This window comes from Melampsora larici-populina (genome assembly GCF_000204055.1).
Source record: "Melampsora larici-populina 98AG31 unplaced genomic scaffold MELLAscaffold_7, whole genome shotgun sequence".
Lineage (NCBI taxonomy): Eukaryota > Fungi > Basidiomycota > Pucciniomycetes > Pucciniales > Melampsoraceae > Melampsora > Melampsora laricis-populina.
Window position 1 is genome coordinate 1,671,058 of NW_006768771.1, and position 27,772 is coordinate 1,698,829.

Consider the following 27,772-nt stretch of genomic DNA (forward strand, 5'->3'; position numbering starts at 1 on the left):
AATTGTACAAATCAAGAATTCAAATAGCTCAGCATACCACACACATATCACCACCATTTCTTTTCCTTACTTTTCTCGTCTATATTTTTCGCTTTCTTTCCTTTCAGAGAATTTTTCCATCATCGTTTGAGTTCCAGCTTTGGCTGTTACTCGACAAGTTTCACGCAACGCTGATTTAACCACAGGTACTTTCAAATATAGTGTGCACACTTCTCAATGGTTCCAGGTATGACCTTGTTTTGGAACTTTTAATGAGTTCATTCCTAAGAAGCCTTCATTGACATTTGCTTTGCATCATCCTTCAGCGCCGAAAGACAAAGTAAACAAAGATGCTGAGTCTTTACCTTTACGAATTCGAGCCACGAATAATCAGACTGAGAAAACCGACTCAGAAGTTCCTAAGGCAACCGCATCTAATAACCAATCAATATCTCATCATCAGGAAAAGTCATCACCACCCATGAAACCAGGGACTCTAACTAATTCATCTTCACATAAAGAATCAGGACATACCCCATTTACTTCCCACAATATCACCTCAAATATCACCTCTGCTCCTCTCACACATGTATCATATTCAAACGCGAGTAGCAATACGTCAAAACCAATAAGCCAAGGAAATTCTAGTTCTACATCACCAAATACTATCGACTTGAATGAATATGGACCAGAAGTAGAAACAAATGCTAGTCTCCCATCAGGTGTGCCGAGACCAAGCGTACTATGTGCAATTGTCTTCGCAGCTTTGGCAGGATGTGCAGTTTTAATTTGGATAGGTAGTAGAATTTTATTAGCTTTTAGACGTAAAAGATCAAAAGCAAATCGAAAAGAATGGACACCACCTAAACCAAATCAAAGAGGACCCAAAGAAGAAAACGAATTAGAAATCATTCAAAATGAAAGAGATTCGATTGGAAAAGATTTAAAGTTTCTATCTTCATCATCTTTCAATCAAAACAGGTTTCAACAGTTTAGTGAAATTCGACATTATCCTCAAACACCAGAACAACATAGAGCAGAAGAAGATTTTACAAAATGGTGGAGAGAAAAACAATGGAATGAAGATGATAGTACATTAAATCATAAACGACCTGAATCTAGTTTATCTAAATTTTATGATCCTTATCAATCGGAAAGAAATGAATCTAGGATGGGATTTAGAAAACTTTCGGTTTGTAGTAGTAGTGGTGGTAGTCATAGTAGTCATAATGATAAAAGGATTGGAAATTATGATCATAATTTCTCTCATCATATGATCGAACCTAAGAAAAAAGTTAAGGTTGATGGATGGCTTGGAACAGTTGGTGAAGAAGCGGGTTGTAGATCTTCGTCAGTGAATTTCTTCTACTCTTTTCGATTAGCACTGATGTTTTATCTATTTATTTCAGAATGGGATCAACTTGGTCACAAGAAAGTTGGGAAGATTTCGAAGCACATTCTTCTATTTCTCCATCTGATTCTGCTTCACGTGTTCCTTATCCACAACATTCACAACATCATCAAAGAGAACCAAGTTCACGTAGGAATAGATTAGTTTCGATTCAAGAACTCCCTCCGCTTCGTTAAAGTTGACTCTTCATTTCTTAACATGAAACAATATCATTCAACAGACATTTACTGACTTAGTGTCATCCATTCTTTCATGTTACTTCTTCCTTTCATTGAGTTTAATTTGTTTCATTTTTTTCGTTTTCAAGAAGTAAGATAAAAGATCACAGAGTACGAAAAAAAAACTCACAATCTTTTCTTTTTTTGTGTAGATGTATGTTTTTTTTTGTAAAATCAAAGTACAGAAAAAAAAATCATACTTTCTGTTTGGTTTGGTTTTTTGAAAGATTTATTTTACTTTAGTTTTATTTTATTGGGTTTTATTATATGATCAGCAAGTGATTATGATTTAAGACTTTTTTTCTTAGAAAAAGTTGTTTTGTCTAGTAGTTGTATCATATGGAAATCATACCACAAATTCTTCACAATCTTTTCTTCTCAATGACTTTGATGAATGATTTTCTTGGTAAAATCATTTCTGATAATCTTTGATTGTATTGGGTACACCGTTTGGCTACTCAGAGAGCTCGCTCAATTCTCAAGAATTTCTTTGAATTACTCATCGTGCCCTGCACTTGCGGTCAAAGTCATAAAATGTCTTCAGATAACGCTCACCAGTGTCTTACATCAGATATTTTGTGTTTTTTTGTTTGGAAGAACTTTTCGTATGTTTCCTTTTACTAGACCTTCTCACCAAGCAAAAGCCCTGATCATCTGAATGACACATCTAGAACCCCATCGATGTCTGCTTGATAAAGATATGGAGATGTGGGTCAAAGTACGACTGCTTGTTGACGTTTAATGGACGTTGCGACTGGTTGCGGACACAATTTACATACATAACGCATATGTAAACTTTAGCGGGTTATTGTCACGTGCACCGTGTAACATCACATTGTAACAAAAAAGTTTCTCTGTTTGAAGTTTGATGGAATTTTGAAATTTTGGCTTTGTCTTTTGAAATCACCAAAGTTGACAAATCGACTAACTTGTACCATTAAACATATCTTCCAACATCAGATAGACCCTTCAATCGCGATGCCTAATGCAAAATCATCGCAGACAGTTCTCGACCTTTGTTCCTCACCTGAACCTGAAGAGCCAGTCTTCGATGAGGAGAGTACGAAGGAGGTGATGCGATTCCACTCACTACTCATTCTCAATCGTCGCAAGAAATCATTTCGGGTTCCCCAATACCAATCGAATTCAAGCTGATGATATGTCTATCAAATACCATATAGATCATGTCCGAAGCAAAACGATGTCTGACTGAAGTATGGGGTTTTGATGAATTTCGAGGCGTTCAAGAAGCAGTAATTCGTAGATTACTTTGTGAAGGACTTGGTGCGACTGTTTTAATGCCAACTGGTGGTGGAAAAAGTTTGCTTTATCAAGTTCAGCACTTCGTACCTCTCTTAATAAATATGTATAAACAATGACCCAAAACGTCAGAAACACATCGATAGAATTCTAATTGAAGCCTCTTGTTTTATTTCTTTAATCCCTCTTTTTTCAATGAATCCAAGCTCCCTGCTTTGCTACTTCCTGGACTTACTGTTGTCATATCGCCATTGCTTGCGCTCATGAAAGTACGTACCTGTTATGCGTTGGACAAAGAGACATCGAAAATTCATAGCCTAAAACCTCCTTTGCCTGTTAGGACCAAGTGGATGGATTGGTTCAAAGAGGAGTACCAGCGGCTTCTTTGGATTCAATGCAAGATATGCAGCAAGCTGCTTGCGTGAAAGCAGAAGTTAGAAGTGGAAAGATCAAATTACTATACGTGGCTCCCGAAAGACTGAATAATGAACTCTTCTTGGACATGATGAACGGTTTGGAATGCATCAGTATGGTAGCAGTGGATGAGGCGTAAGCAAGCATAAACTCCCAATATTTGTTTTATCAATCCTTACTGATGAAGTTTCTTTAGACATTGTATTTCTGAATGGGGTCCATCGTTTCGACCAGATTATCTCAAGGTCGCGCGGTTTGCACAAGAAGTCTCTGCACAACGTGTCTTGGCGTTAACTGCGACTGCGACACCCCAAGTAGCAAAAGAAGTCAGTTATCTGATCATCATGAGACTGTTCATTTGCTACACATTCTGATTATCTTGATTGTATCTAGATCTGTGCTGGATTCTCAATAGATTACGACACTGGTTTATTCAAGACATCAACTTATCGAAAGAATCTTACCTTAAAAGTCGAGGTTGCCACAACTCCAGAAGAAAAACTTTCAGTCTTGATACCCATGCTGCAACGGCGTACAGGTGCAGCAATCGTTTATGTGACTACCCAAGGTGATGCAGAGGATTTGGTACAACTTTTGCGTAGGAGAGGATTAGACGAAGCTGGAGTTTATCATGCTGGTATGAGCTCAGAAGATAGGTTGAGAACTCAAGAAAAATTCATTCAAAGTGAACGAGTAAGTTTTCTTGAATTAATTTCGACGAAACCTCGAAGTTCACCAACATCATTCTATCCAAGCTAATTATTCTATCTTCTGATTCGATAGGGAATCGTTTGTTCTACTATAGCTTTCGGGATGGGTATTGACAAAGCTACAATCAGACAAGTCATTCATTACAAGTTACCTAAAACCCTTGAGAACTATTCTCAAGAGATTGGTAGAGCTGGTAGAGATGGATTACCATCTGAATGTTGTGTTTTTTTATCGAAATATGATATACCTCCTTTAGAAGCTTTCGCACGTGGTAATACTCCAAGTCTTAGGTCCATGAAAAGCTGGGTGGCGGACGTGTTTACTACCGACTTAGATGAGGACGAGTGCCTGGTGTTTAATCACTACGCACAAGCTAAGGCGTGAGTCATCCGTCTTGATCTATGAAACTTGAAGATATGATTATTGAGCTTACCGTAAGATGTATCTGATGTATTCACCAGGCATGATATTAAGGTCAGCTTATCTTTGAATCGCTATCAATAAACACACACCATTGATGACTGATACATTTCGTGTTTTCAGATCAATACTCTCGGTCTACTGTTTGCTCAACTTGAGCTTAATTTTAACCTCATGAGGGCTACTACACCATTCTATAGTGTCTTCACTTGGCCTAGAGATGATAGAATTATAGCTAAGATGAAAGCTGAAAAAGGAGATCTTGCTCGAACGCTTTGTAATCATATGTCAAACGGACCGTCTAATTCTTCGGTACGAATTCTCTTTCCGATTCCAACATTGATGATAACATGACTTACCTATCACCACGTTACTTGACCTGATTTGACAGATTGATATTGCTGAGACTGCGAGTCTTACCGGTATAAGACGTGCAGATCTGACAGCGCAGTTGAATCGTTGGCAGGCGTGCGTCAACTTTTACTATTTCAACCTTCTACTTAAAAAGATGATAACGCAGCCTCTGGAGACTTTTTACCGATGGCTGTAAAATCTAGGATGTTTGATTTCCAAACAAAAGGTTCACAAGTTCGGCACAGGTATCGGCTTTTGACAGAGGACGGAAATATGCCAGGGATCGAAATGGTTGACATCATAGCTACTCAACTATATGACGAGATGTTCAAGCGTGAAGAAGCTGATGTCGGTCGCTTGTACGAAGTCGTGGATTTGTTAACTAAAGACGATTGTATGTCCGAGTCCAATTATCCGATGCCAAAGATTATTCTATCATTGGGCATACGGTGAGGATTTGAAGAGATAAGGATTGTTGATTTCTGATGAACCTTATTGTACGGGGTTTAGGTATAGCGCAAAGCTTGGCTGCATACTTTGGAGACCATGAGTCTATTCCTCTCAGCTCATGCGGGGCATGCATTGTGAGTTACGACCTTATCATCTTTTTGGGTAAAGTTTTTTTCAGTGGAATAAGGATACAACAATCTGATGATGTTTTGATATGCATTAATAATCACTTTTCAAGTATTGCGCGACCTTGGAACCGATCAAATTTGATTGTAAAGTCGAAACCAAAGTTGATGCCGTGAAAGCGAAGCTCATTTTAGATGTAAGAATATCAAAAATTATATCATTCAATGAGATTTCAAACAAAAAAGCTGACTTTTTTGACTCATCCTTTTCTTCGATCCCTTCTGACACCTTCTCCAATACTGTTATTACATTCAAATTGGTTGATTATCAATTATCAAAAAAGGCATGCCCATATCGAGATGATGCACGTTTATTAGCACGTATCGCTCTTGGCATCGCATCACCACGTACAACGGAACTCAAACTGACTAAGGCGAGCGAAGGGGGACCTTTTGGATGTATGGAAGATACCCAATTCGATCAATTGATAACCTATTTCGAAAAAGAATGTAAGAAGGCCAAGTATATCAACAAGCCTGTGATCAAACCTGTCGCCAAACCTTGGGGCAAGTCTGCCAGTAGTGCTAAACCTAGTGCTAGACCTAGTCCCAAGGCTAGCGGAAGTAAATCTCCTGGCAAGTACAGCGGAAGTAGTGTTGCAGCCAAACGTATGCGAAAGGGATGAACAGTCGACTCGAAGGTACCGGTCTTAGTCATGTGATTGAAGGAAAAACTTGCGTTTGTTGGATGCCTCCAACCGACGAGATAATTCAGAGATTTTTGAAGAAAGGAGGTATACCCAAGTGAAAAGACTAAAGGCAACAAGATACGAGTAAATAAAAAGATCTTAAAGATGATCAGTTAAAAAAACCTTTGTACATAGGTATTCTTTTCTCTCATTTGGCAAGTCATTGTATTTTGTACGTTTTATTTGCATCTAGCTAGATAGTACTCAAAACAATCTCATTCATTGAATGTACATGAAAAATGCATATATATCTAGTAGACTTCATATTTTGTTGACATTTGGATGGTTGAAGTACATTGATTGATGACTTCAATATGACTGCTTTTTGCGGCGTGTCATATTTGAGTAGGCAAAACACATCCCTCTAGAGCGATGGCATGGTTTGAGGGATAACAGCTTCACCATTGGAAAGAGTTGACTATTCCGTAGAATTTGGAAGCTCGAGATGAGCTGACATGAGTAAATCGAAAATGAAACTTGTTGTTATTTCAAGCAGACAGAAATGTTAGAAAAACTGTCTCTGAGTGGCAAGATCTATAACTCTTGGAGATTGATTGTCTTAGATAGCATATAAAAAGTCCGGTCTTGGAAACGACGACACATGGGATACAAACTTGACTCATGTGAAAGCCTTGGTGTGTGAATCCAACTCAGCCAGATTGGACAATTCAAAATCTGGTATTCCGACAGTCTTTCCCTCTCTTTTGCTCTCCAGCAAATTTTTCCAACTTTGATTACTGCCACTTATCTCAAAACCCGATAAGAAGTCATTCAATGAGACCTATCACAGAGAAGCGAATCAAGTGATGATCTTTCTTGCTTTACAAAAAAATGATGAAAAGATTTAGGTTATCAAAGATCAATAAGTTTATATATAAATATATATGCATGTATGTATATATAAGGGATGATGATTAGTTTCTTGAAGGTAGAAAAAGATAATATGAACTCAAGAAAGTTTGTAACATGGTTGAAAGAAAAAATGAGAGCTTATACAAGAAATGTCACGGTAAAAATGACTGTGAAATAATGATTGTGATAAGTTTAACGACTAGGTTTTTCGATTTTTTTTTGGTAATTTGCATTTATGATGTTGAAAAAGTTAGGCAAAGGAATAAAGAAATGGAAATATTGTCTCATCATTATCTCTGTGTCTTCTCCTCATCTGTAGAAATCTTTCAATTGATATGAACTTCTAGATGGCAGTACCGAACTCTACGCGTTCTGCGGGAAACCTTCCAAGCCTAGACCCAGATCCAATCACAACGCCCAGTTGCCTAAAAGAACAAGAGAGTAAGTAAACTTTTCCTAACCAAAAGAATTTTGAAGAAAATCTTATTTACTCGAAATCAAATTCATTACAGCTCATGAATGAATCTCTATTCCCAACTTCTGAGTTTGCGAAAGAATTAAGACTAGATCCTGATTCTCGATGAGATTGACGTGTTGAATTATCATTTGGTCCTAACCTGTCCATACAAATGATTTCATTCTTTCCCTCCCCTTCATCTTTGACAAAATCTTCTGATTCCACTTCTGAATCTTGACTTTCTCGATTGTGAACCTCATTGCCTTCATTGAAACAAGGTAATCTGTCGAGTTGAGCTAAAGGTCTAGGTTTTTCCCAAAGACTTTTTTCCATTCCAGCTCTAGCCAGATAAGCAGCTCTGATCTCAGATAGAGCTACTGAATCTTCATCTGAGCTCTTTTGACTTGATGGAGATGAAACGAGAGACGGTAAAAGTAATGGTTTCTTTGCCGGTCTTGAGGTTTGATTTCCTTTTCTTGCTTGTTTGATTTTCTTGGTGGCGTAGACTGAGATTGAACCGGCAACTGAGACTAGACCGATGGCAAAGGCCATTGATGAACCTAGATCTGCCATTGAACAGGATTTGTGTCGGGTCTTGGGTCGTTGAGAAACTCGGAAAGATAAGAACGGGATTGAAAGAATGAGATTTGAGACAAGCAGGCAAGAAGGACAAAGAGAGTTTGTTTAAAACGAATGGATGGGGATGTAGATCTCAAGTGAAAACTTTAAAATCAAAGAGAAAGTAGAATTAGATTTTGCGAGACTAAATCAATGAGGGAATTGTAAGTTTGTGATCCATGAGGCGGGTGAAGATTGGATTCGCTCAGCCTTACTGCGAGAAACTTGAGACAGCAGGAGAGAACAGATTTGGAGACTGAGTTACGATGGATGTATTGTATTTCCATGTATCAGTTTAACTTCATACACACATCGCAGACGAGTCTAAAAGTGATGGAACCTAGGGTGAAACGAACTGTGAAGGATATATTTGATGTTCAGAGAATTATTGATCAGATACTTCCTTCACTGGCTTTATTGTAAAAGAGCCTTGAAACGCCTCGGATAAACTCATCAGAGTATGGTAACATAAAACCTACATTATATCAGAGAGAAAGATGAGAAGTGTCGAGTTTCTGCATTTTTCACTATCCCTTTGGCTGGGCGACGTTGTTGTGTTTAGTTCGGGATTATCCTTCTATCCGGCTAAGGCGAGCCAAGGGCCTATTGGACCTATCAAAGATGAGACATACACAATCATTTCCAGAGTCTAGCAATTCGATCTGAAATCTAGGAAACAGAGTATCAATGAGATACTTGAAGAGATATCATACGTTTTGCAAACAAGAAGGCCTTAGTGTGCCTTCTTGTTCAGGAGTGAAGACACTGTCACTGAGTGAATTGTTTGAGGATTTATCAAGTCATGAAGAAATTTGGCCTCATCTACCAAAAGCTTTGCGGACCTCCAGTAAGCTGTCAAGATGCCCAGAGCTCAACTTCATGTGTACATCATCTTTGCAGGTTTCATCAGCTCTCATGAACCACAGGAGTGGCTCGTATTTATTTCCTGATTAAGTCATAAATAGTCATCGTAAAAGAACCATGTCATATTCTTAACAAACACTTTTGAATAAATACCAAATCCCTAGCTGGTTGTTCAGAGCAAGGTCAGAGCTTGGAACAAATCAGACATAAAGTTGAAGAATTGTTTCTTTTCATTTATATAGTCATTGAATAAAAACAATCTATGAAGTTTAGATTTCTCTCAACCCTGTATTCGATACCACAGTCACATATCTACTTACTTGAGCGACTCGCTCGAATCGACACAACAAAGTAATACATAGGCGTTTCTTATCTTTTCCGAAGTTTTTTCAATATTCTTATTCAAATCAATTTGTGAATAAATACGCTTCATGACATTATACAAATATTGATTTTCTTTTCAAACACAAAATAGACAAAATATGAATCTTAAATATGATTATTCAAAGTTCGAGGGAGATGAGAGGCAAATAGTTATGAGGAGGCAAACATGATGTATGGTTGCGAGTGGTTCATGGCAAGAGAGAATACCAAAGCTTCAAGAAAGACCTTGTGGGGTATGAGAGGAGTCTTGTGCAATTGACAAGACAGGTATTAATTCTATTTGTAATAGGAGCAATACGCTTCATCTCATTATATAACCATTGATTTTCGTTTCAACCCCAAAATAAACATAGCATTAATACTAAATATAATACCTATAAGTGTATAGATTCGCGTTTCCATCATATTTGAATCTATTGGTGTATACCCTAAATTCTTCATCATATCGTAGAATACCATCATTCTTAGGAAATAATGGATTGTTTTCATAGCTTTCAAATTCTACCTCTTCTTCGGACTTGATCTCAGCTTCATCTTTGTTGTCAATCAAATGTCAAGAGTTGGACCAACGGAAATGGAAGCGAATATCAGTAAAGTGTACCACTTGAATCGAGTGAAAAAGGATTCAATGCATGAAGTGGAATAGAAGCATACCTTCTTCTGAACTCCTTCCTTCTCTTTCTGTGAGTTTGCTCAATGCCTCAGCTACAGCTTTGGCTTTGGCTTCAGCTTCTCGCTTTAGTCTGGTCTCTGGCGTGCTGATAACCAAGACCTCTTCGGAACCGGAGGGGATTGGTTGATCATCGACTTGATGGACGTGGACGATCTTGGGCAGAGTGGATGATTTGGGGTGCTATGATGTGAAGAGGCGGTCAAAAAGAAAAAAGAGAAGAGTCTCAGAGACAAGAAGATTGACAAAGAAAAGCGAACGGAGTTGAAATACTCACCGAGTCTCTCTTCCTTAATGCATCTGGGAGAAGCTTCTTGAGTTTAGCTTTGAGGCTAAGAGGAAGTTCGGGAAGAGCTAGTGGAAATGGAAGCGAATATCAGTAAAGTGTACCACTTGAATCGAGTGACAAAGGATTCAATGCATGAAGTGGAATAGAAGCATACCTTCTCTTTCTGTGAGTTTGCTCAATGCCTCAGCTACAGCTTTGGCTTTGGCTTCAGCTTCAGCCTCGGCTTCTCGCTTTAGTCTAGTCTCTGGCGTGCTGATAACCGAGACCTCTTCGGAACCGGAAGGGATTGGTTGATTATCTTGATGGACGTGGACGATCTTGGGCACAGTGGATGATTTGGGGTGCTATGATGTGAAGAGGCGGTCAAAAAGAAAAAAGAGAAAAGAGTCTCAGAGAAAAGAAGATTGACAAAGAAAAGCCAATGGAGTTGAAATACTCACCGAGTCTCCCTTCCTTAATGCATCTGCGCGAAGCTTCTTGAGTTTAGCTTTGAGGCTAAGAGGAAGTTTGGGAAGAGCTAGTGGAAATGGAAGCGAATATCAGTAAAGTGTACCACTTGAATCAAGTGAAAAAGGATCCAATGCATGAAGTGGAATAGAAGCATACCTTCTTCTGAACTCCTTCCTTCTCTTTCTGTGAGTTTGCTCAATGCCTCAGCTACAGCTTTGGCTTTGGCTTCAGCTTCAGCCTCGGCTTCTTGCTTTAGTCTGGTCTCTGGCGTGCTGAGAAGAGCTAGTCTTTCGCCCGTTTCTTGGAAGTGACGCTCTAGACCCGAGGCATAGCTCTTGAGAGAGAAAAGGAACAAGAGTAAGAGAAATGAAAAAGGAATGGGAGGATCGATCGAATAAAAGGAAGAGTTGAGTGAAAGGAAAAAAAAGAACATACAATGTAATCGTCCTCAACATCTGGCATCACAAAGTTTGACATTCTAATCTTCTGGAGGTTATTGAGATCTTGAACCAATTTGAAGGTGATGTGATGTGATGTGGTAAGTTGTTAAAAAGTATTCAAGGAGGAATTTCACTTCGTACGGTTTATATACTGACTCTAACCCGAATAATTACATACTTATGGGTTTATCGGTTTATGCCATTCATACCCACCAGAAATCAAGCAGAAATGGAGTAAAATTAAGCTTATTTTTTCTCATTACAAGCATCACGTTAACATAGAGAACCGCGCGCGCTTTTTCCTGACATTATTAATGATTCCAATAATGTAAGACGCGATACGTATACGCGTTCGCGCTGAATTTGATCCAGGAGTCATTTTCCGCTATAATGAGATTTCCCCATGTTTTGCTACCATCACTCCAGACTATTTTGCTTCTTATATCTTGCGATCATATAGATCAACAAGTAGTTTCCTTTACTTATTGTCCTGATCACTCGTGCATTTAGAATTGTTATATGTTCATTTATTTGTATATTTCACACAAACTGAAATCAAAAAAAGAACTTTATATGCATGTCGGGTCTCTGATCAACAAGAGTATCATGACAAAGGGTAATATACAAGTTCTAATTCTACATCATTCCAAACTACGGAGATCTGGTACATGAACTTCATTTCGCCCCCAACCCTTTCAAAATTTGATTATAAGGAGTTTATCAAGTAGGGCTTTAGCAAGCGATATCTCCAACGATACAATTGGATCTCCACCTAATTTACACTGCCTCCTTGATCAAGGTTTGACGATATTTCGGACCAAAGCTTTAGTTGCAACCGAGCTCAAAAAGTTGCTTTCACTTGTGAGTTTTCTTCTGTCTGTCCAGCTCTCACATGGATCACTCTGAGGTGAATGAAGGATACTTTGAACAAACATCGGCTTTTGACAAAAGCCTTCAAAGTCTTCATCGCTTGAATTTGGACCAATAATCGTTGATGATCTGAAGATATTTTCAGAATCATCATCAAGACTCACGATTCAATCGATTTGGAGTTTTTCGTCATAGGCCATGGTCATAGATGTGAACTCTTCGATATGATTTCGTAAAGGTTTACTGATAGGAAGATTATCGGTTCCGCTCCCATCTTGTGCGGATACCACAAAATCAGAAACATATCAAAGTCAAAGCTAGCGAAGAAACAATCGGATCTATCCTGCTGTTATCTGAGGCACCTACTGTGATATAGAGAAAAAGGTCACAGTCTAGTCAAGCGCGATCCCAGGAGCCGGTCACGTTTGGTTGTTTTCAAGCTTAGGCAAACAGCTGATCGCACATATCTTCTTTTGAATGTAAACAAGAAATTGAGAGTATATAAATTGCTTGTGAGTGGAATCTTCATATAGACAAGTGGTCTGGTTTTGTATTTATGAAGATACCTCACAGCCCGTTCTCAATCTTTAGAATCCTTCCAGAGAACGATATCAGTCATCTCGTCGTTTTCAAAGTCAATCTGAACATTTCATATTCTGCTCTACATAGATGCTTCGCTATCGAGTGGATGAATGAACCAGACTTTTGGTAATCGCAGGAAACAAGCTCATGAGGCAATATATAAACTTATGTTCATCATTTAATTTCAAAGCATATGTTGTCCGGAAGACACATCTTCTCAAAATGATGTCCATCACACGATCAACGTGTCACAATCGTCAAAGGCTTGGGCTATTCTCATGAGACGATTCGAATAATTGGGTTTCAAGACGCGCGATGTGCCTGTGACCTTCATGTTGCAAGTCTGTTCATCGCGTATCTTAGTTTACCGTCAGTGAGCTCTGAGACCAAAGGTTTTATAAACGGTGCAGTTGATGTAGACTGTTATGATTAGATTTCTACAAAGACATCGTTCAGATCATTTTCCGATTCTAAGCAAGACTCAAGGACAAAACTCTTAGAGACAGTCTGTTCAGCTATCATGTATGTTGCAGAGTGATTGCGATCCGAAAGCTCAGGGCAGTACTCCACGCGATCTTCAAACTTGATAGAGACGCTAGACTTGAGTGAATGAGATCCGCATCAAAGTTTGTTTACATTCCATAGCATCATTCATAACATTTGATCTCGAAATCAAGAAGAGATATTTTTCAAACTAGCATCTCTATAAGTTAATCGATTGCGCAAGTTACACTCAAAGAACGCTCATCATCTTCAGCGTGGAGAAGTTGGAGAAGGGGGTCTTGCGAGGTCATAGGTAGTGTGATGTGTAGTTTCATCTCAACCAAGTCAACTCGGTTACTTTGCTCAAAGACATGAAAAATGGGATTCTTTTCATTTACATTAGATTTATGATCCAACAATTTACATTCAACAAAAGCTGATCATCTTCGCAATAGAGGGTATGGTCACGTAGGGCTCGTCAGGCCAGATGCAGTGTGATGTGTAGCTTCATATCAATCAGATCAAGTTGATTGATTTGGTTGAATATATGACCAATGGAAGTCCTCGCTGGCTCCTATTATAGAACGCGACATCCATTCCAGTGCATGGGTGGTGCGGCTGTCATCCCGGACCGATGAGTGTAGGGCGAAAGTGCGAACGCGCATTTCAGCATGAAGATATTACCGACCGACTCGGGTCACGACCAGCTGCCCGAATGCTTCCCGAAAATGAAAAGTTGCGTTATCAAGCATGATATGAGATCGATGGCTTCAATTGCGCATCAGTGTTTGCTAGTGAAACATCAAGTGGTAGATGTAAGCAAGCCCATTTTGTTTTGTCCAATGTTGGAAAGCTTGTGATTCGCTTCGATTGAATACGATTCATTTCTTGGCCTCTTGGCTTTGTGCGACTCAAGATATGGCTGCGTGTTAGGCTTTTGTTGAGAATTGGGTTTCAAAGGCGATGAGATGTTATGAAGATGAGAATGAGAAACGATGATAGCCGAGGAAATGGACTTGACAGATCATAGACCTTCAAAACCTTCAACCGACACTCCCTGAAATGATAAATCTGTTTCAAACCTTCCTTGCTAATATTTGAGTGTTTATGCTGAGCCGGTCAGTTTTTGCCATCTGCAACCCAAAACTCACCCCTCGACTTCATCGGTATCTGTCCAATTAATTCCCTTGAATGATTTACTTGAATATTACTTCAGAACCATGGGTTTTTCATGTGTGATGATGGTATATTCTTGCTAAAAACCTACCTTCCAATAAGACTATTGACCAAACTTCAAAACTTGAGGGAGAAGAGATTTGAAGATTGAAAGGAATTCGAGCAATTGATGAAGAATCAGATATCTTTCTTATTTTTCCTCACACGCAAGCTAAAGCTAGGTCTTCAATCTTCTTGATAGAGATCAAATTAGCATTGGTGTTCAATTCAATTTTTAGCCTGATTGTTGTGGCCAGGTGTCCGTTGTTGAATGGTTTTGATCGAGAAGTGAAAGTTGAAGGTGAATGCGCAGTGACTGTGCAGAAGTGAAATTGAAAATCAAATCAAATCAAATCAGAACCAGAACACGAAGACTACTGACCATCACCATCACAAATATCAATCTCATCAGCTCAGCAAAACAAAAAGAAATCAAAAGAATGTCAACTGAACATCAAAACACAAAACCAATCACTTCTCAACCAACTTCATCTTCCTCAACTGCTTCATCATCATCATCCTCATCACCAAAACCAATCCAACCTCAATCCCATCCATCAACTCAACCAACCCCAAAGAAGCTCAAAACTCAATCAACCAACAAATCATCATCATCAGCATCTTTAATCAAATTTGATAAATCAAAATCTACTTTTTCAATCAATCAAAAACCATTAGAATTATCAGATGTTAGTCTCTCTATCAAAAAAGGTATACTTGACTTTTCTCTTCAATAGATATATGCAATTTCTTTGAATTCTAATCGGTTGATATCTTTTGAAAATCACGTGTCAGATTTGATTTCCTTTACAGAAGAATTACAGTCACGCGATTCAGTCTTAAAGGAATTTACTACACATCAATTGGATTTGATTTCATCTCTAGTACACGAATCGTAAGACCTTTGCTTCATTTGGTTACCTAAACTACCCAAAAGACTGATGTGTTTTAACCCAAACTTTGAGAATAGAGACAAACCGTTGGTTCAGTTGTCTAAGTATTTACATTCTAAACTTTTACCACAATCTATACTTGATGAAGATGATGAAACTAGTAAGAAATTCGGTGAGTTTTTCGAACGATCCATTCCTTTGAATCTTTTGGACAAGTTGATTGATTAGACTTTTGGGGGAAAACCGTAGATCCTTTACCATTGTCTTTATTAGAATCATCCATTCCTCAAGTAGCTAAATGGACGAATTATGGACTCGAAAACTCATCTGAACTAAACTGGTTATCTGATGAAGTTTTACAAGTAATTGAACTTTTCTTCTTCTTCAATCTTGATCAAGTTTGAGTAGGTCTTATTGGACTGATGTATTGGGAATTTCGAATTGTTTTTTAGAATCGATTTGAGATTTGGAGATGGGAATCGAATGATCGTCAAAAAGTTATACCGTTTGAATTAAGAGAAAAGTATGAAAAACGATGGGAAGAAAGACAATTGGTTCGTCTGAATCATCAATAGACGTTTCAAAGTTTTTTTGATGATACTTATTACAAATCATGAATCTTTAGATCAAACCTCAAATCCTCAATTATTTATGTAACTTGAATCAAACCGAACAAGAATCGATTTTAAAAAAACTTCAATCGTATCATCAAAAACGAAAACCTAAACCGACGACCAAACCCAACCCAAGCCTACCACCCGAACATCTAAATGTGAAAGGAATCCCAGAAAAAGCCGAAATGGATAAAGTCACGAGTGAGAAAGAGATGGCAAGAATCGTAAGAGATCAAAAGAAACGAGAAAAAGAAGAAGCTAAAGTTGCTGAAGAACAAGCAAAGAAGAAGATGGGAAACTTGATGTCTGGATGGATATCGAAAGCCAACCCAACCCAATCAAACCCAGACCTTCAATCGAGTGCTAGTACAAGTACATTGAAATTAGTTGATAAGAAACAAGCCTCGACGAGTTTATCAGCTACAGATTCAAGAAACCGATCGGTTCAATCTTCTCTACCTATTATTGGTAATAGTAGTAGTGGTAGTAGTAAGGGCAAATTGAGTGATTTTCAACGGGTTTTTAAACCTTTTAATGCAAAGGCTAATGTGGATCTTGCACCACCGAATCGGTTTCAAAGAGTTCAAGAGAATCATGAGATCATACCAATCCCTCATTTAACCTTACAACGTAAGTCACACACCAACCCACTCAGACCCATCAGATCTGAATTTTCTAGAACCAGTAAACCTATACGTCAAAGGAAACTAAAAGAACCAAAAAGCCAAACTAAGAACACGCATGTACTTTTTTTCGTTGCGGTTGATTATAGGTTGTTTAGAAGATTTCATTTCATCCATCTCATCCGAACATAAACCGATTCCAAGTCAAATCAAAGCTAATAAACTGATTCCGATTCGAGAGATTGTGAATGGATTAGCCGAGAATGAGATGTCAGGTAGTATTGAAGGTACAAGAAAGTATAGAAGGATGTTGAAGAATAGATCGATGGTGCCTTTGAAACATTTAGTGTTTCATGAAGATGTTAGACCAGGTTATATTGGTATGTTAAAGATTTTTTGATGAAATTCTATTGGATTTCAAAATCATCGAACTCGAAATTGAATTGAATTGATTGACTCGAATTTTGGTTGGTTGTGAATAGGTACTTGGTCTAAAACTTCAAGATTAGTAAAACCACGTAAACCGTTTGGAAGAGATAGTTGTTTGTTAGATTATGATTATGATAGTGAAGCAGATTGGGTAGAAGATGATTTAGAAGGAGAAGATTTAGAAGGGTCTGATCTTGGTAAGAATGGAGAAGAATCAGATTTAGAGAATGGAGGATTAGATGAATCAGATGAAGATGGATGGTTAGTTGGAGATGATGAAGTTGAATTGGATTATACCGAGTTGGAAAACCAAGTGATGGAAGGAATTGAAGAGATTGGAAAGAGTAAGAGTAAGAGTACGGCCACGGCTACGGCGACTAATGGGGCGGTGAAGAGAAGAAAGATTGTGGGTCCTTTGGTGCCTGTGGTTAAAGGTCCTATGTGGGAGAAAAGGTTAGGTGAAGTGGATGTACCTATGTTTGAACCTTTTAGAATCCAATTTATTAATGGTAAGTTAATCATTTTATCAAGTTTTGAATGAATCTCTTTCGGAAACTCTTGATTGATTGATCACTTTTTTGGGGTGGGGGTATGATTTGTATTTTTTGGATTTTTTGTAGACGCTAGAATCGGATTAAACCCGTTTACTCATCTCACCAAATCCCAAACTATCAAAAAACCAAACATGAATTCGAAACCAATGAATTCAAATCTCTCAAGCAAACCAATTAAATCACCACTAGGAACGAGTGTGAATGCGAACCCAAACCAAATCCCAACACCATTATCATCTACAACCACAACCACAACTATTACCAAAGAAATGAATCCTAAACCTATGAAAGTCTTTCCGAATGAACATTTAATGAGATTGAAATCGATTGTCAATGGGAATAGGAAATCGAAACCTTTGTTGGTCGAAGAGATTAGATTGAGTTTCGTCCTGGATTATTCGATTAAGTTGTCGAAAGTGTTGATTGAGAAGAAGTTGAATGAGATTGCTTTTAAGGGGTCTGGGGTTTGGAAACTTAGAGAGGTTGGGATTGATGGCAATAATGGGAATGGGATTGATGGGAATAGGCATGGGGGTGGCGATCGGATTGATGGGAATGGACATGAAGAAGGTGTAGTGAGGATGGTTGAGTAAGGAAACATAAACAATTGGATTTTGGAGTTTGGATTTGGAAAAACGGTTTTTTGTTTTGATTTTTTGATGTTTGATTTATTGACGTTTGATTTATTGATTTACAATATGGAAACAAAAAAAAGTAAATGATGAATGAAGTTTTGAATGATTGGTTTTGAAAATTAAAAATGAATTTTTACGTTTTTTCAAACAAACAAAAAAAGAAAATACTTGTAAAAACTTTTGGATTTGGATTTGGATTTGGATTTGTGAAAAAGTTTAAGAATGAATTTTTTGGAATTGGATTGAAGTTTGATTACTTGAAGATGATAAAAAATGAAAATTGAAAAGTTTAGTTTAGATTACCTTTGTTTTTCTTTAGGAGAATGATTTGTTGATACATTATATATAATTGAGTCTACATACATGGAACATTTAGGTAGTTGGTTTAGTTGTTCTTTTAATGCTTGATCAATATCAATATGTTTGCTTGGGTTTAACTTTTGCTTGCTTTTTGAAACATCAGATGGATTTTTTTTTGAATGAAAGCTTTGTGAATTATTACCATTTGTTGAACATTGAGAAGAAAAAAATGAAGTGTGGGATTGTCTTGTGTTGAGGTTAAAGATCACTCACACAGCCCAGCACAGCCCATCCAAACCAATCTGAATGGATCCAAGCAGAACACCTTCATATCATGGCTTGTGGTAGTATATCTTAATCAACTTTCTGATCTTTTCAAGCTATTTATGCTTACGTTTGATTGATTTTATCTTTCAAATTCTAGGCTCACTTGCTTCTTGTATCATTATGGGTGTAGATGAGAGTGTGGTAGCAAAACATAGTGCACGTCACAAGCCTGGAAGGGCAAAATGTGGCCATTGTACTAAAAGGCTCTTATGTCCAACATTCTTGAGCCAGTATAGCTTATTACCAGCTGTTCACTCAGTGACTGCCTCACTTTGATGCTACAGTAGGGATCAACATGTCAAGCTGATTTTGAAACTTTCTTGACCAACTATCTGGTGAGTGATAGAGACTTTGAAATCTTTTCCTGAATGATGCATGTTGATCATCTACCGGCTCAACTTCTGCTGACCATTCCATGGCCTCAAGAAAATAGTTGGATTTTCATAGCCAATGTATCTATCTACATATCATGGGTGGCAATATGGACTTCAGTCTGATCATCGTCATCAGATTCATAGACATGAAATTGATGTCAGAATATGCTTACAAGCTGTACTGTAGGGAAGTGCGGCTGTGGATTGTCCAATTTTTTGTACCACCAACACTTCTTTGACTCTCTGTGCGAACAATCTGGACGGCGCAGGTTTAGGGCACGGCTGGGAATGCTCTTGAGCACCCTGATAAAATGCGTCCAACTTACAGGATCCCTCAGTATAGAGATATCACGCGACTTCCCCTATCCGGATATTGCTGTGCGTCTTGTGGAAACTGATGGTATTTACCGTCGTGCCTTTGGGTAGCATAATTCATGAATAAAGATATAAACAGGTTTGAGGTTATGAATTTATCTTTGTTCTCGATCACTGTTCTCAATCAATTCAATTTTCAGGGATCTGCTCAAATCAACACACGCCACACAAGTTGCACATCATTCCCGATCGGTGGTGCAAGGGCAGCCAGTCAAAATACCGCAAATAACTCATTGATGAATGAACATCTGATGGCGAGTGGCATTTAACAAGACTTCAAGTTGCATATTTTTATCGTGGAAGCTGTCGCAAAGATATGAATGGTCCCCGCGCAGAGAGGGTTTTTTTAATCAATTTCAAACCAACATCATCCAATTTTATTAAAAAAGCTGTGTATAATATCTGATATGATGAACTTCTGACTGTGAGTTACATCAACAGACCTCGAGGGCCATGCAGTTTGATCAATCAAACCGCTGAAAAGATATGAATGAGCCTCGCAGAGAAGCTATTTTTTGCAAATCAACTTCAAAACATCTTCATATCAAAAAGGATGTTTACACTTACATCAATAGATCTCCAAGGCTATGCAGTTTGAGCAATGAAGCCGTTACAAAAATATCAATGAGCCCCGCAGAGAGTTTTTTTTGGCGAATCAACTTCAAAACATCGTCAAAATTGAATCAACATAAATCATCCGCAGCTTCAAAGTTTTTTTTTTCGAATAAAGCTGTGCACAATATCTGATTTCCGACATGATCCGAATGGCCGATGAGAGTCAGACATTTTGACCATGATTTTGGGGTGAAGAATAAATTCACTGATAAGGATATCAATATATATATAAGAGGCCCCTTGTTTGTTCACACCTACATTGTTCACACCTACATTGTTCATCATCAGCTTGTGTCCCAAGTGTTGTCCATCTAAATCACGCCAAGTACAACAGATCATCCTCATTGCACTTAAATCAGAATGTTCAAAAACTTTTTTTCAACTATGGTCATCTTTTCATTCATTTTCACCTTTTCATCGGCGAGTGAGTTTTGTTGTGCGCTTGGAAGTTTTGCGATGAAAATTGTACTGACCCAATGGTATGTTAGACCCTTTTGATGAGGCAGTAGCTATCGGCCAAAAAATTTCAGAACTCATCAGCGCAAAAGACACAAAGGTTGGTGATCTCATCCCACATGGAACTCAAATAACATTGCCACAAGGTATAAATTTTATAGTGGAAGTTTCAACACACAAAGGTACTACCGAAGTTCCAATAAATGAAGCCATAAAGAAGGTTACAGGTCAATCGTTGCCTGTGGCATTGGCAGAACCTGAGAAAATTATAGATCACAAAGGTAACTACTCAATTACAAACAGTGTTCATATTACATCCTTGAAGCTTCCTATGAGCATTCCCTCAAACTCTTCATGACTGACAAATTGACTCGACCACTAGAATTTCTTGAAAAGGTAGCCAATGGGGATTGGGCAGGCAAAAAATTTCCTGGTTGTGAGTCACAAGTCTTTGAGAATTTCCCTTGGAATTATCTTCTTTGTGCAAATGATCAAAGCTGTAGAAAAATGTTGTGTTGCCAAATCAGATCCCCAAACTTCACTCGTATCTGGTTGAGACTGCAAAGCCATGAATCTATCTCATACTCATATCTGAGAAGGGCTTCAGCTGTGATTGATGTCAATGCAGCTTTCATATCTCTGTTGATTTTCTTTGCACATTCTCCCGAAGTTATGGTTTTGATTCATACCATATTTGTTGATTTGTTGATGACATTCTGTCTCTCACAACAGTTCAAGTATTTAAAGATGACGATGATAAGGATCAGTTTGGGATTTCTTGCAATCACTTTGACCTTCTTTTTGAGAAAGAGCAAATGAAACTTTTCAAAATATGTTTTAATGACATACCTGAAGATTCAGATTGGGCACCCAAGCCTGGCGCTTCAAGAGAATCGTCCTGGTAACCACATAAGTCAGGGTAGAACAATAGTTTGGCCACTGAAATGATGGAGTCTTTGAAAAGCAATGAAAGTAACACATAGATGGAACATGGAAGTGGAAAGAGAGAAAAAGATTGATTTGGAAAAGTTCACACAGATTTCACTATAGCCTTCATGTACAATCCAATCAGGATACATCATTGTTTCCCTTGTCTGATGATTTCATCATATTCTTTATTTGATCGAAGACCATTTTCCTGACTTCATAAATGTTTCCCCTCATATGCATTACATTGCAGTGTTATGATTATCTCACATCAAGCTTGATTGAATTTAATTTCTTTCAGGTTTCAGTATTTCTTACACTAAATTCTTGACTGTCTCCTGGGCAAGCTACGAGTTCCAAACCTCACCAGTAAACCATACATGATGATTTACACACTCTTTTGCCCCAATCATTTACTCAGAAAAGAGGCAATTTCAAAACTGTTGTACAAAAACTCACCATCAAGTTGAGTTTTTTCCAAGAGTGAACCACTCAGTGTGGCCATGTCATGGGTATTGCATGTCAAAATTGTTGACTATTTGATAAATAGCCCTTTCCCTTGAAAATGATTAAAAATTGGGGAAAGAGTGAGTTCCATATATAGCTGGTAAAGGCTAGTCCCAATCACTGCTTCTTTGCAAAATCAAATCTCAATAAATCTGGCTCAGCTGATGGGAATAAGTCAACAGGCCAACCCAAAACCTTGAGGACTTGTGATTATTGCATCAAAGCGAAAATATCAAATGGTCACAAAGGTCAACTATCAAGCATCTATAGAAAAATCAGTGGAATCTACCTGATAAGAGTTCACTCTTTGATGTCAAGCAGATCCTTTACTATCATTGTTGATAGAAAAAACTCAAGTAGCTAAATGGACAAATTATACTCCAATATAATTGATCATGTTTTCAAATTTGAAGGCGTAGATTATGACAGCCAATTTCAAAAAAAATTGACGGCTATACAAATATTTAATCTAGTGATAAATTCTAAGATAAGGGGGAAGTTTGAGTATCCTACAAATTCTCTGACTGACATGAGATGTTTCATTTGCTTTCTTTTATATTTGCAAGCATTGATTTTTTGAATGGATTTGAAATCAAAAAATGCTACATGCATGTAGATATGAGAGAGAAAGAGTCACTGAATACTCTTAACTGAAGATAAGTGACTTTTTTTCCATCCAGGTGGTTTGGATCATTTTTACAGGATTTCCGATTTGTTCTGGACTGAGTCAGTTATCTATAAGATTAGTGATAGGTAAATAGGGTTTGAGATTTATGTATGCGATCATCTCCATTGTCAATGAATTGCAAGCATATGACCTCTCTTCAGATAACAATTTCACAAAGAGATGGGATCTTGTATTGAGTCACAAAGTTGTATCTTTTTTCCTATCGTTGGGATAATCGCAGTCGTCCAGGCATTATAGATGAGCCATGTTTGAAAAGTGTACATAGCCTTATCAATCATCTTTATCTTTGGCCAAAGCTTGGAACAATTTTATGCTCTCTACATGATTTACAACTCGATCCAGATTTGGAAATAAGAGCAAGACATGAAAGATCATTTTGTCCTTATTGACCAGGGTGGTAGATAATCAAACTACAAGAATTGTTGATAGATTTTTAGAGCAGGTATAAAACATCGACTGACCTTGTTGCGATCATCAATTATTGTACTCCATCAGCTTATTTTCCAAGTGTTATCGATCAAGATCACCACAAGCATCATCCTCAGTCTGATCTGATCAAAATGCGGAACAAAATCCTTATGAATGCAGTGATACTTTCACTATTATTTATGTGTACATTGGCATCGGTGGAAGAGGGTGAGTTCTAATATCCGGCCAAGGGTTTTGTTATGGGGAAGATTATGCTGAACCAATTCAGAACAGCAACAACGGTTGTGAATAGTTTCCTGCGGCACATACGGGCCAAGAAATCGAGTGAAGTTGCTGCTCTTCTTGTAGACGAACCTGTAATCTATTTGCCAGAAGACGGTTCGTCGATCGACAAGGAAGGTGAGTTCATAACCTATTATAAACATTTTCAATCTTGCAATTTTCATTACCAGTTCACATGCTGTCCAGAGCACAATTGATGATTGATTTACTCAACAGATTTTTTAGAAATAGTAAACTGGGGTCGCTGGGAAAGGAGACAATTTAATCCTTGTAAGTGAATTTTTTTGGGAAGCATCAAATTATTTTTTTCATGAATAAAGATTGCGGAAACCCATTGTTCCGCCATGTAAAGCTCAAAATGAAGCAAAAGAACTTTCAAGGGTGGCAGCTACATAAGATAGCATTCATTCTACTTCTAGCTGTGTGACTTATAGCATCCTTTATTTTCTCAATAGCAGTTTCTCTTTAGACTTTTAGCATACCTGTTGATAACATTTTCTCTCCTACCGCAATTCCAGTTCCATCAGCTGAAGTGGATGATGAAAAGATTAAATTCTGTGGTAAAGAGATCACATTGGAGGTTTCTAATGAAGATCAACCCAAGATTCAATTGATATTGTTTCATTAAAAACCATGATGTCATCGCCTGTTTGTGCAGCTGATTGGATTATGTAGCCTCACTAATACATGAACGATTAGCTAAAAAACTTGGCATGGGGGTTGTTCTCTTCATTGTTTCACAGGGGCCTTATGACTTTGGAACACTCCTTAGCTCTTCTTGTGCATAGGGAGAGAGATACCTCTTTCTTTTTGTCTAGGTGGAAATCATTGAATGAAAGTCAAGAGGGAGATGACTCCTGGTTCAAGATGATTACCAAAAATCTGGATCTAGTCTCTCTTTGTAGTGGTCTTGGTAATGCTCTGCCCCTGTCCACCTTGTCCTGAGGTCCCATGTCTACTTTTTGAACTTTGTCTTTCAACTGCACAAACTTGATTATTTGAAACAGATGGTGAAAGATGTTGGGTTCCTAGGTCTCTGATAAAAGTGATCCTGAAAATTACAATGGAGTACATAGCTGTCTACACCACAGGGCAATTTTAATGTGAACAATACATATCCTAAACACCTCCTTATAAGGTAAACTTATCAAAGTCCCCCCCCACACACAAGTAGGCAAGGGAGGGGCTTACAGCTAAAGTTCCCCTTTTTAACTCACAACAGCACAATTTTCAGCCTTTTTTGCTTTATCACTCTTTATGAGGGTTCAACACCTCATCAAATCTTGATTGGCAAGGATCTTCATTTGAGCCATGTAGATGCCTTTGTGTGTTTTTTAGAATCCATTGTAATCATTGAGCTCACTCAGAAGAGTTGTAAGAAGTTGTAACTGGAACACCTAATTGAATGCAGGGCTCATAAGGCGTGCAGATGCCTCCAAAAACACAGTGTTCAAGAATTGCAATAGTAGCAAATCTATCCACAATGAACATCTGAAACCAGCATGGGGAGAGAGTGGTACAAGAAACAACAGATAAGAATGAATTACACAATTTGTCCCACACATGAAAATAAGACAGACTTTTGGAATCACAAGAGTGGCTCTCAATGATGTAAATGGAGAACACAAGAGTGATGAAAAGACACAGTACCTAGTGGTACAAGAAACGACAGATAAGAATGAATGAGAAAAAGAAACATAAACATAAGGAACACATTTATTCTTATATGTATTCATAGGTTGTAAGACCAAGGTACAAGATAATGAATTTGAAGAAGGAAACACACCAGAGACAATGGGTATGATGTCATGATCATTTAAAGGGACAAGGAAGCAAAACAGCAAAATGAGAATGATTTAATGATCATGGAAGAGATAATGAAAGTGGTCTAGAATTTGTTGTCTTAAAAGTTAAGGAAGTGTGTGGCTGGAAACAAGATTTTATGAGGTGTGGAATCCTCATAATGGGCAAGAATAAAAAATGGCCAAAAAACTTGCTGTTGTGAGTTGAGAACCACAACATTAGCTGTAAGTCCCTCCCTTGACTACTTGGGCTGGGGATACTTTGATAAGTTTACTTATGGGGGCATGTAGTGGCCATGTCGGAATAACTCTGCCATACTGCAATGTGGCGGCTGACATGGCCTTCACATATCTTGCCACATTGTGATGGGATAGTGGCCCATGTATTTGCAGTGTGAAAAGAGTTCATGTTGTAGTATTTAAAGCTCAACAAGAGCTTTACAACACCTAAGAAGGGATAATCTACTACATGAGAATAGTAGAAGTTGCCTAAAGACTGCTGAGAAAGTCTTGGAATACGGTCTAAGTTGAAAAGAACAAACAAGTTCAGAGTCTTATCTTGGGTCTGATAAGGATAACAACTAAGACTATAAGAAAATAACATAGGTCAGATTAGAAGGTCACAAGATCAAGAATGAAGAATAAAGAAATTAGTTCACTCACAGTCTTCTTTTCATTGATGGGGAAAAGAAGACTCATGAAGAATAATATGTTGTATATATATATGTGCAAAGATTTGGGTGAAATCTGCTATAAGCATAATCTAGGAGCAAGAACATGTATTCTTGTGTCAATTGAATGTCAACAACTGCCTTCTTCAAAGAAACCAGCACAAGGGCACTTGCTGACCACTTTGTGATAACAGAGAAATAGATAAAAGGCACCAGAGAAATGTTCTCAATACTTCTATGAGTATTATTCCTGATTTTAAGCACAAAAAGTCCACAAACAATGTTTATTACTAGCAATACTATTGGAAGTATTATTCCCAAAGAGACTTATAGTCTTTAACACACACAAATAAATTTCTCCTTGCTTTGAAGGGGCGGATTTAAGTGATCTTGGCACAAATGTAGTAAATAAATGATGATTTATAACACTACAACAAAGGTATAAGATGCAGAAAAGGGAACAACAATCCCAAAATCATCAGAGAGTACTTATATCCACATGTAACAACTCCTACAACAGTCAACAGCCTCAAAAACCAGCCAAATCCGCCTAAAGAACCCTAAAAACCATATGATGATGCAATGTAATGATCATGTTACTAATGTATGATGTAATTTACACAGCCAAAAGTGATCAATGACATATTTATATGTGTACAGCACTTCTTATGATGAATACAGGTGATTTTTCCTTGTAAACTAGCTGTAAATCAATTTTTGAGATTACAATTTTTTTCAGATGGGGTCCAATTTTGGATTACTAAAGTGCATCTTGTAGAGCTTGTGATACTGATCAATAAATGGTGCCATATCAGGTATTTCTGATGAGTGATGAACAAGTTATTGAGCTGTGAAATTAAGGTTTTTGGTGTTACATGTATGCTTGTGACTGTAAATTCAAAGTTCACACCAATTTCTTATTTCCCTTATATTTTTTGTACACCTCTGCTACTAGTGGTTTAAAGTTTGTAAATTTTGTAATCCACTCTTCTGCTTTGAATGAGCTATCTACCATCACAATCTGACGTCATTTAACATATGTAATTAGCTGAAAACCTTCATTTTCAACAAAATTCACCCATTTTCACTACTTTTCACAGCTGCTACTCCTTCTTTCTTGCTCATGTAATATGAAATCATCTTCTATAAACTTAAAAATCCGGGAAAATCCTCTTGGAAATCTTAAATCTTGCTACTACCACCTTTACATATGTAATTTAGATGTATAACCCTTGTTTACCATCCTCAAAAAAGTACCTTTCTCCTAATAACTTCTGTTTCTCCTTATCAACCTTCAAGATTAAAATTGGTGCAGTATAATATAATGTTGTTCTTTCATATTCCAACCTCACAAACCCCATAAACCTAATATTACTACCCTCAAAACTGTTTCCCAGCCTGTATACCTATATTTTCAAATTTTTCTCATCTTTTTGCTTTCTGTCTTTTTGTAATATGATTGTAAGTAAACTATAATGATCTTAAGAATATGAAATATGATGACATAATCTTAACCCAATAACCACACATAAGCCTATAAGAGCTTCAATTGATCTAAAAACCCCCATTTTGATTTTCCTGCTACACTGAAGTTTTCTAACAACTTGGTAAACTCAATAATGATTAATTTTTGTGATTGATCCCATAAATAGATCACCACAAGGTGGACGTTATGTGAGCCAAATGACCTGATCAATACATCAGTTATGCTACACTACAACAGCATGGACTAGCTCATACTCTTGGTACATGATGTGAGTCAATCATGGTCACACAGAAACACCGCCAACAAAGATGCCTTGTATTGGAAAATCCAAGGTATCCTCGGACACAATGTCCGAGTAAATGATCCAAGGCAATCTTTGAGTGCAAAGAAAGCCTTGGATTAATTCCTTGGACACACAGTCCAAGGGAATGTATACCTGAAGATACCTTGGATTTTACGATCCAAGGTATCTTTGTTGGCAGTGAAATATGTTGTAAGTAAGATTGAAGCTTGTATGTAT

General features: G+C 37.7%; 6 protein-coding genes across 6 annotated transcripts; 5 read left to right on the forward strand and 1 right to left on the reverse strand.

The window, feature by feature from the left end:
- Nucleotides 1-216: 216 nt before the first annotated feature.
- MELLADRAFT_60941 (uncharacterized protein) lies at nucleotides 217-1,566 on the forward strand (the record flags this gene model as incomplete). The annotated part of the gene is made up of 3 exons (XM_007406809.1): nucleotides 217-226; nucleotides 306-1,329; nucleotides 1,389-1,566. 3 exons carry the CDS (start codon nucleotides 217-219, stop codon nucleotides 1,564-1,566), a joined length of 1,212 nt encoding a protein of 403 aa, XP_007406871.1.
- Nucleotides 1,567-3,131: 1,565 nt separating this feature from the next.
- Nucleotides 3,132-6,028, forward strand: MELLADRAFT_95325 (uncharacterized protein; the record flags this gene model as incomplete). Its single annotated transcript, XM_007406810.1, has 12 exons — nucleotides 3,132-3,137; nucleotides 3,209-3,417; nucleotides 3,479-3,608; nucleotides 3,676-3,975; nucleotides 4,066-4,373; nucleotides 4,455-4,467; nucleotides 4,537-4,725; nucleotides 4,805-4,881; nucleotides 4,971-5,216; nucleotides 5,291-5,351; nucleotides 5,456-5,539; nucleotides 5,687-6,028. 12 exons carry the CDS (start codon nucleotides 3,132-3,134, stop codon nucleotides 6,026-6,028), a joined length of 1,965 nt encoding a protein of 654 aa, XP_007406872.1.
- Nucleotides 6,029-7,286: 1,258 nt separating this feature from the next.
- MELLADRAFT_103929 (uncharacterized protein) lies at nucleotides 7,287-7,973 on the reverse strand (the record flags this gene model as incomplete). Its single annotated transcript, XM_007406887.1, has 2 exons — nucleotides 7,287-7,368; nucleotides 7,435-7,973. The coding sequence occupies 2 exons, from the start codon at nucleotides 7,971-7,973 to the stop codon at nucleotides 7,287-7,289; spliced, it is 621 nt and encodes a 206-aa protein (XP_007406949.1).
- Nucleotides 7,974-14,650: 6,677 nt separating this feature from the next.
- Nucleotides 14,651-18,273, forward strand: MELLADRAFT_77071 (uncharacterized protein; the record flags this gene model as incomplete). The annotated part of the gene is made up of 9 exons (XM_007406811.1): nucleotides 14,651-14,976; nucleotides 15,061-15,160; nucleotides 15,236-15,330; nucleotides 15,408-15,520; nucleotides 15,611-15,712; nucleotides 15,784-16,402; nucleotides 16,545-16,775; nucleotides 16,878-17,333; nucleotides 17,445-18,273. 9 exons carry the CDS (start codon nucleotides 14,706-14,708, stop codon nucleotides 17,969-17,971), a joined length of 2,514 nt encoding a protein of 837 aa, XP_007406873.1.
- Nucleotides 18,274-20,485: 2,212 nt separating this feature from the next.
- MELLADRAFT_103931 (uncharacterized protein) lies at nucleotides 20,486-21,365 on the forward strand (the record flags this gene model as incomplete). Its single annotated transcript, XM_007406812.1, has 3 exons — nucleotides 20,486-20,741; nucleotides 20,843-20,896; nucleotides 21,193-21,365. The coding sequence occupies 3 exons, from the start codon at nucleotides 20,486-20,488 to the stop codon at nucleotides 21,363-21,365; spliced, it is 483 nt and encodes a 160-aa protein (XP_007406874.1).
- Nucleotides 21,366-23,142: 1,777 nt separating this feature from the next.
- Nucleotides 23,143-23,921, forward strand: MELLADRAFT_103932 (uncharacterized protein; the record flags this gene model as incomplete). Its single annotated transcript, XM_007406813.1, has 4 exons — nucleotides 23,143-23,218; nucleotides 23,285-23,410; nucleotides 23,510-23,563; nucleotides 23,812-23,921. The coding sequence occupies 4 exons, from the start codon at nucleotides 23,143-23,145 to the stop codon at nucleotides 23,919-23,921; spliced, it is 366 nt and encodes a 121-aa protein (XP_007406875.1).
- Nucleotides 23,922-27,772: the final 3,851 nt, after the last annotated feature.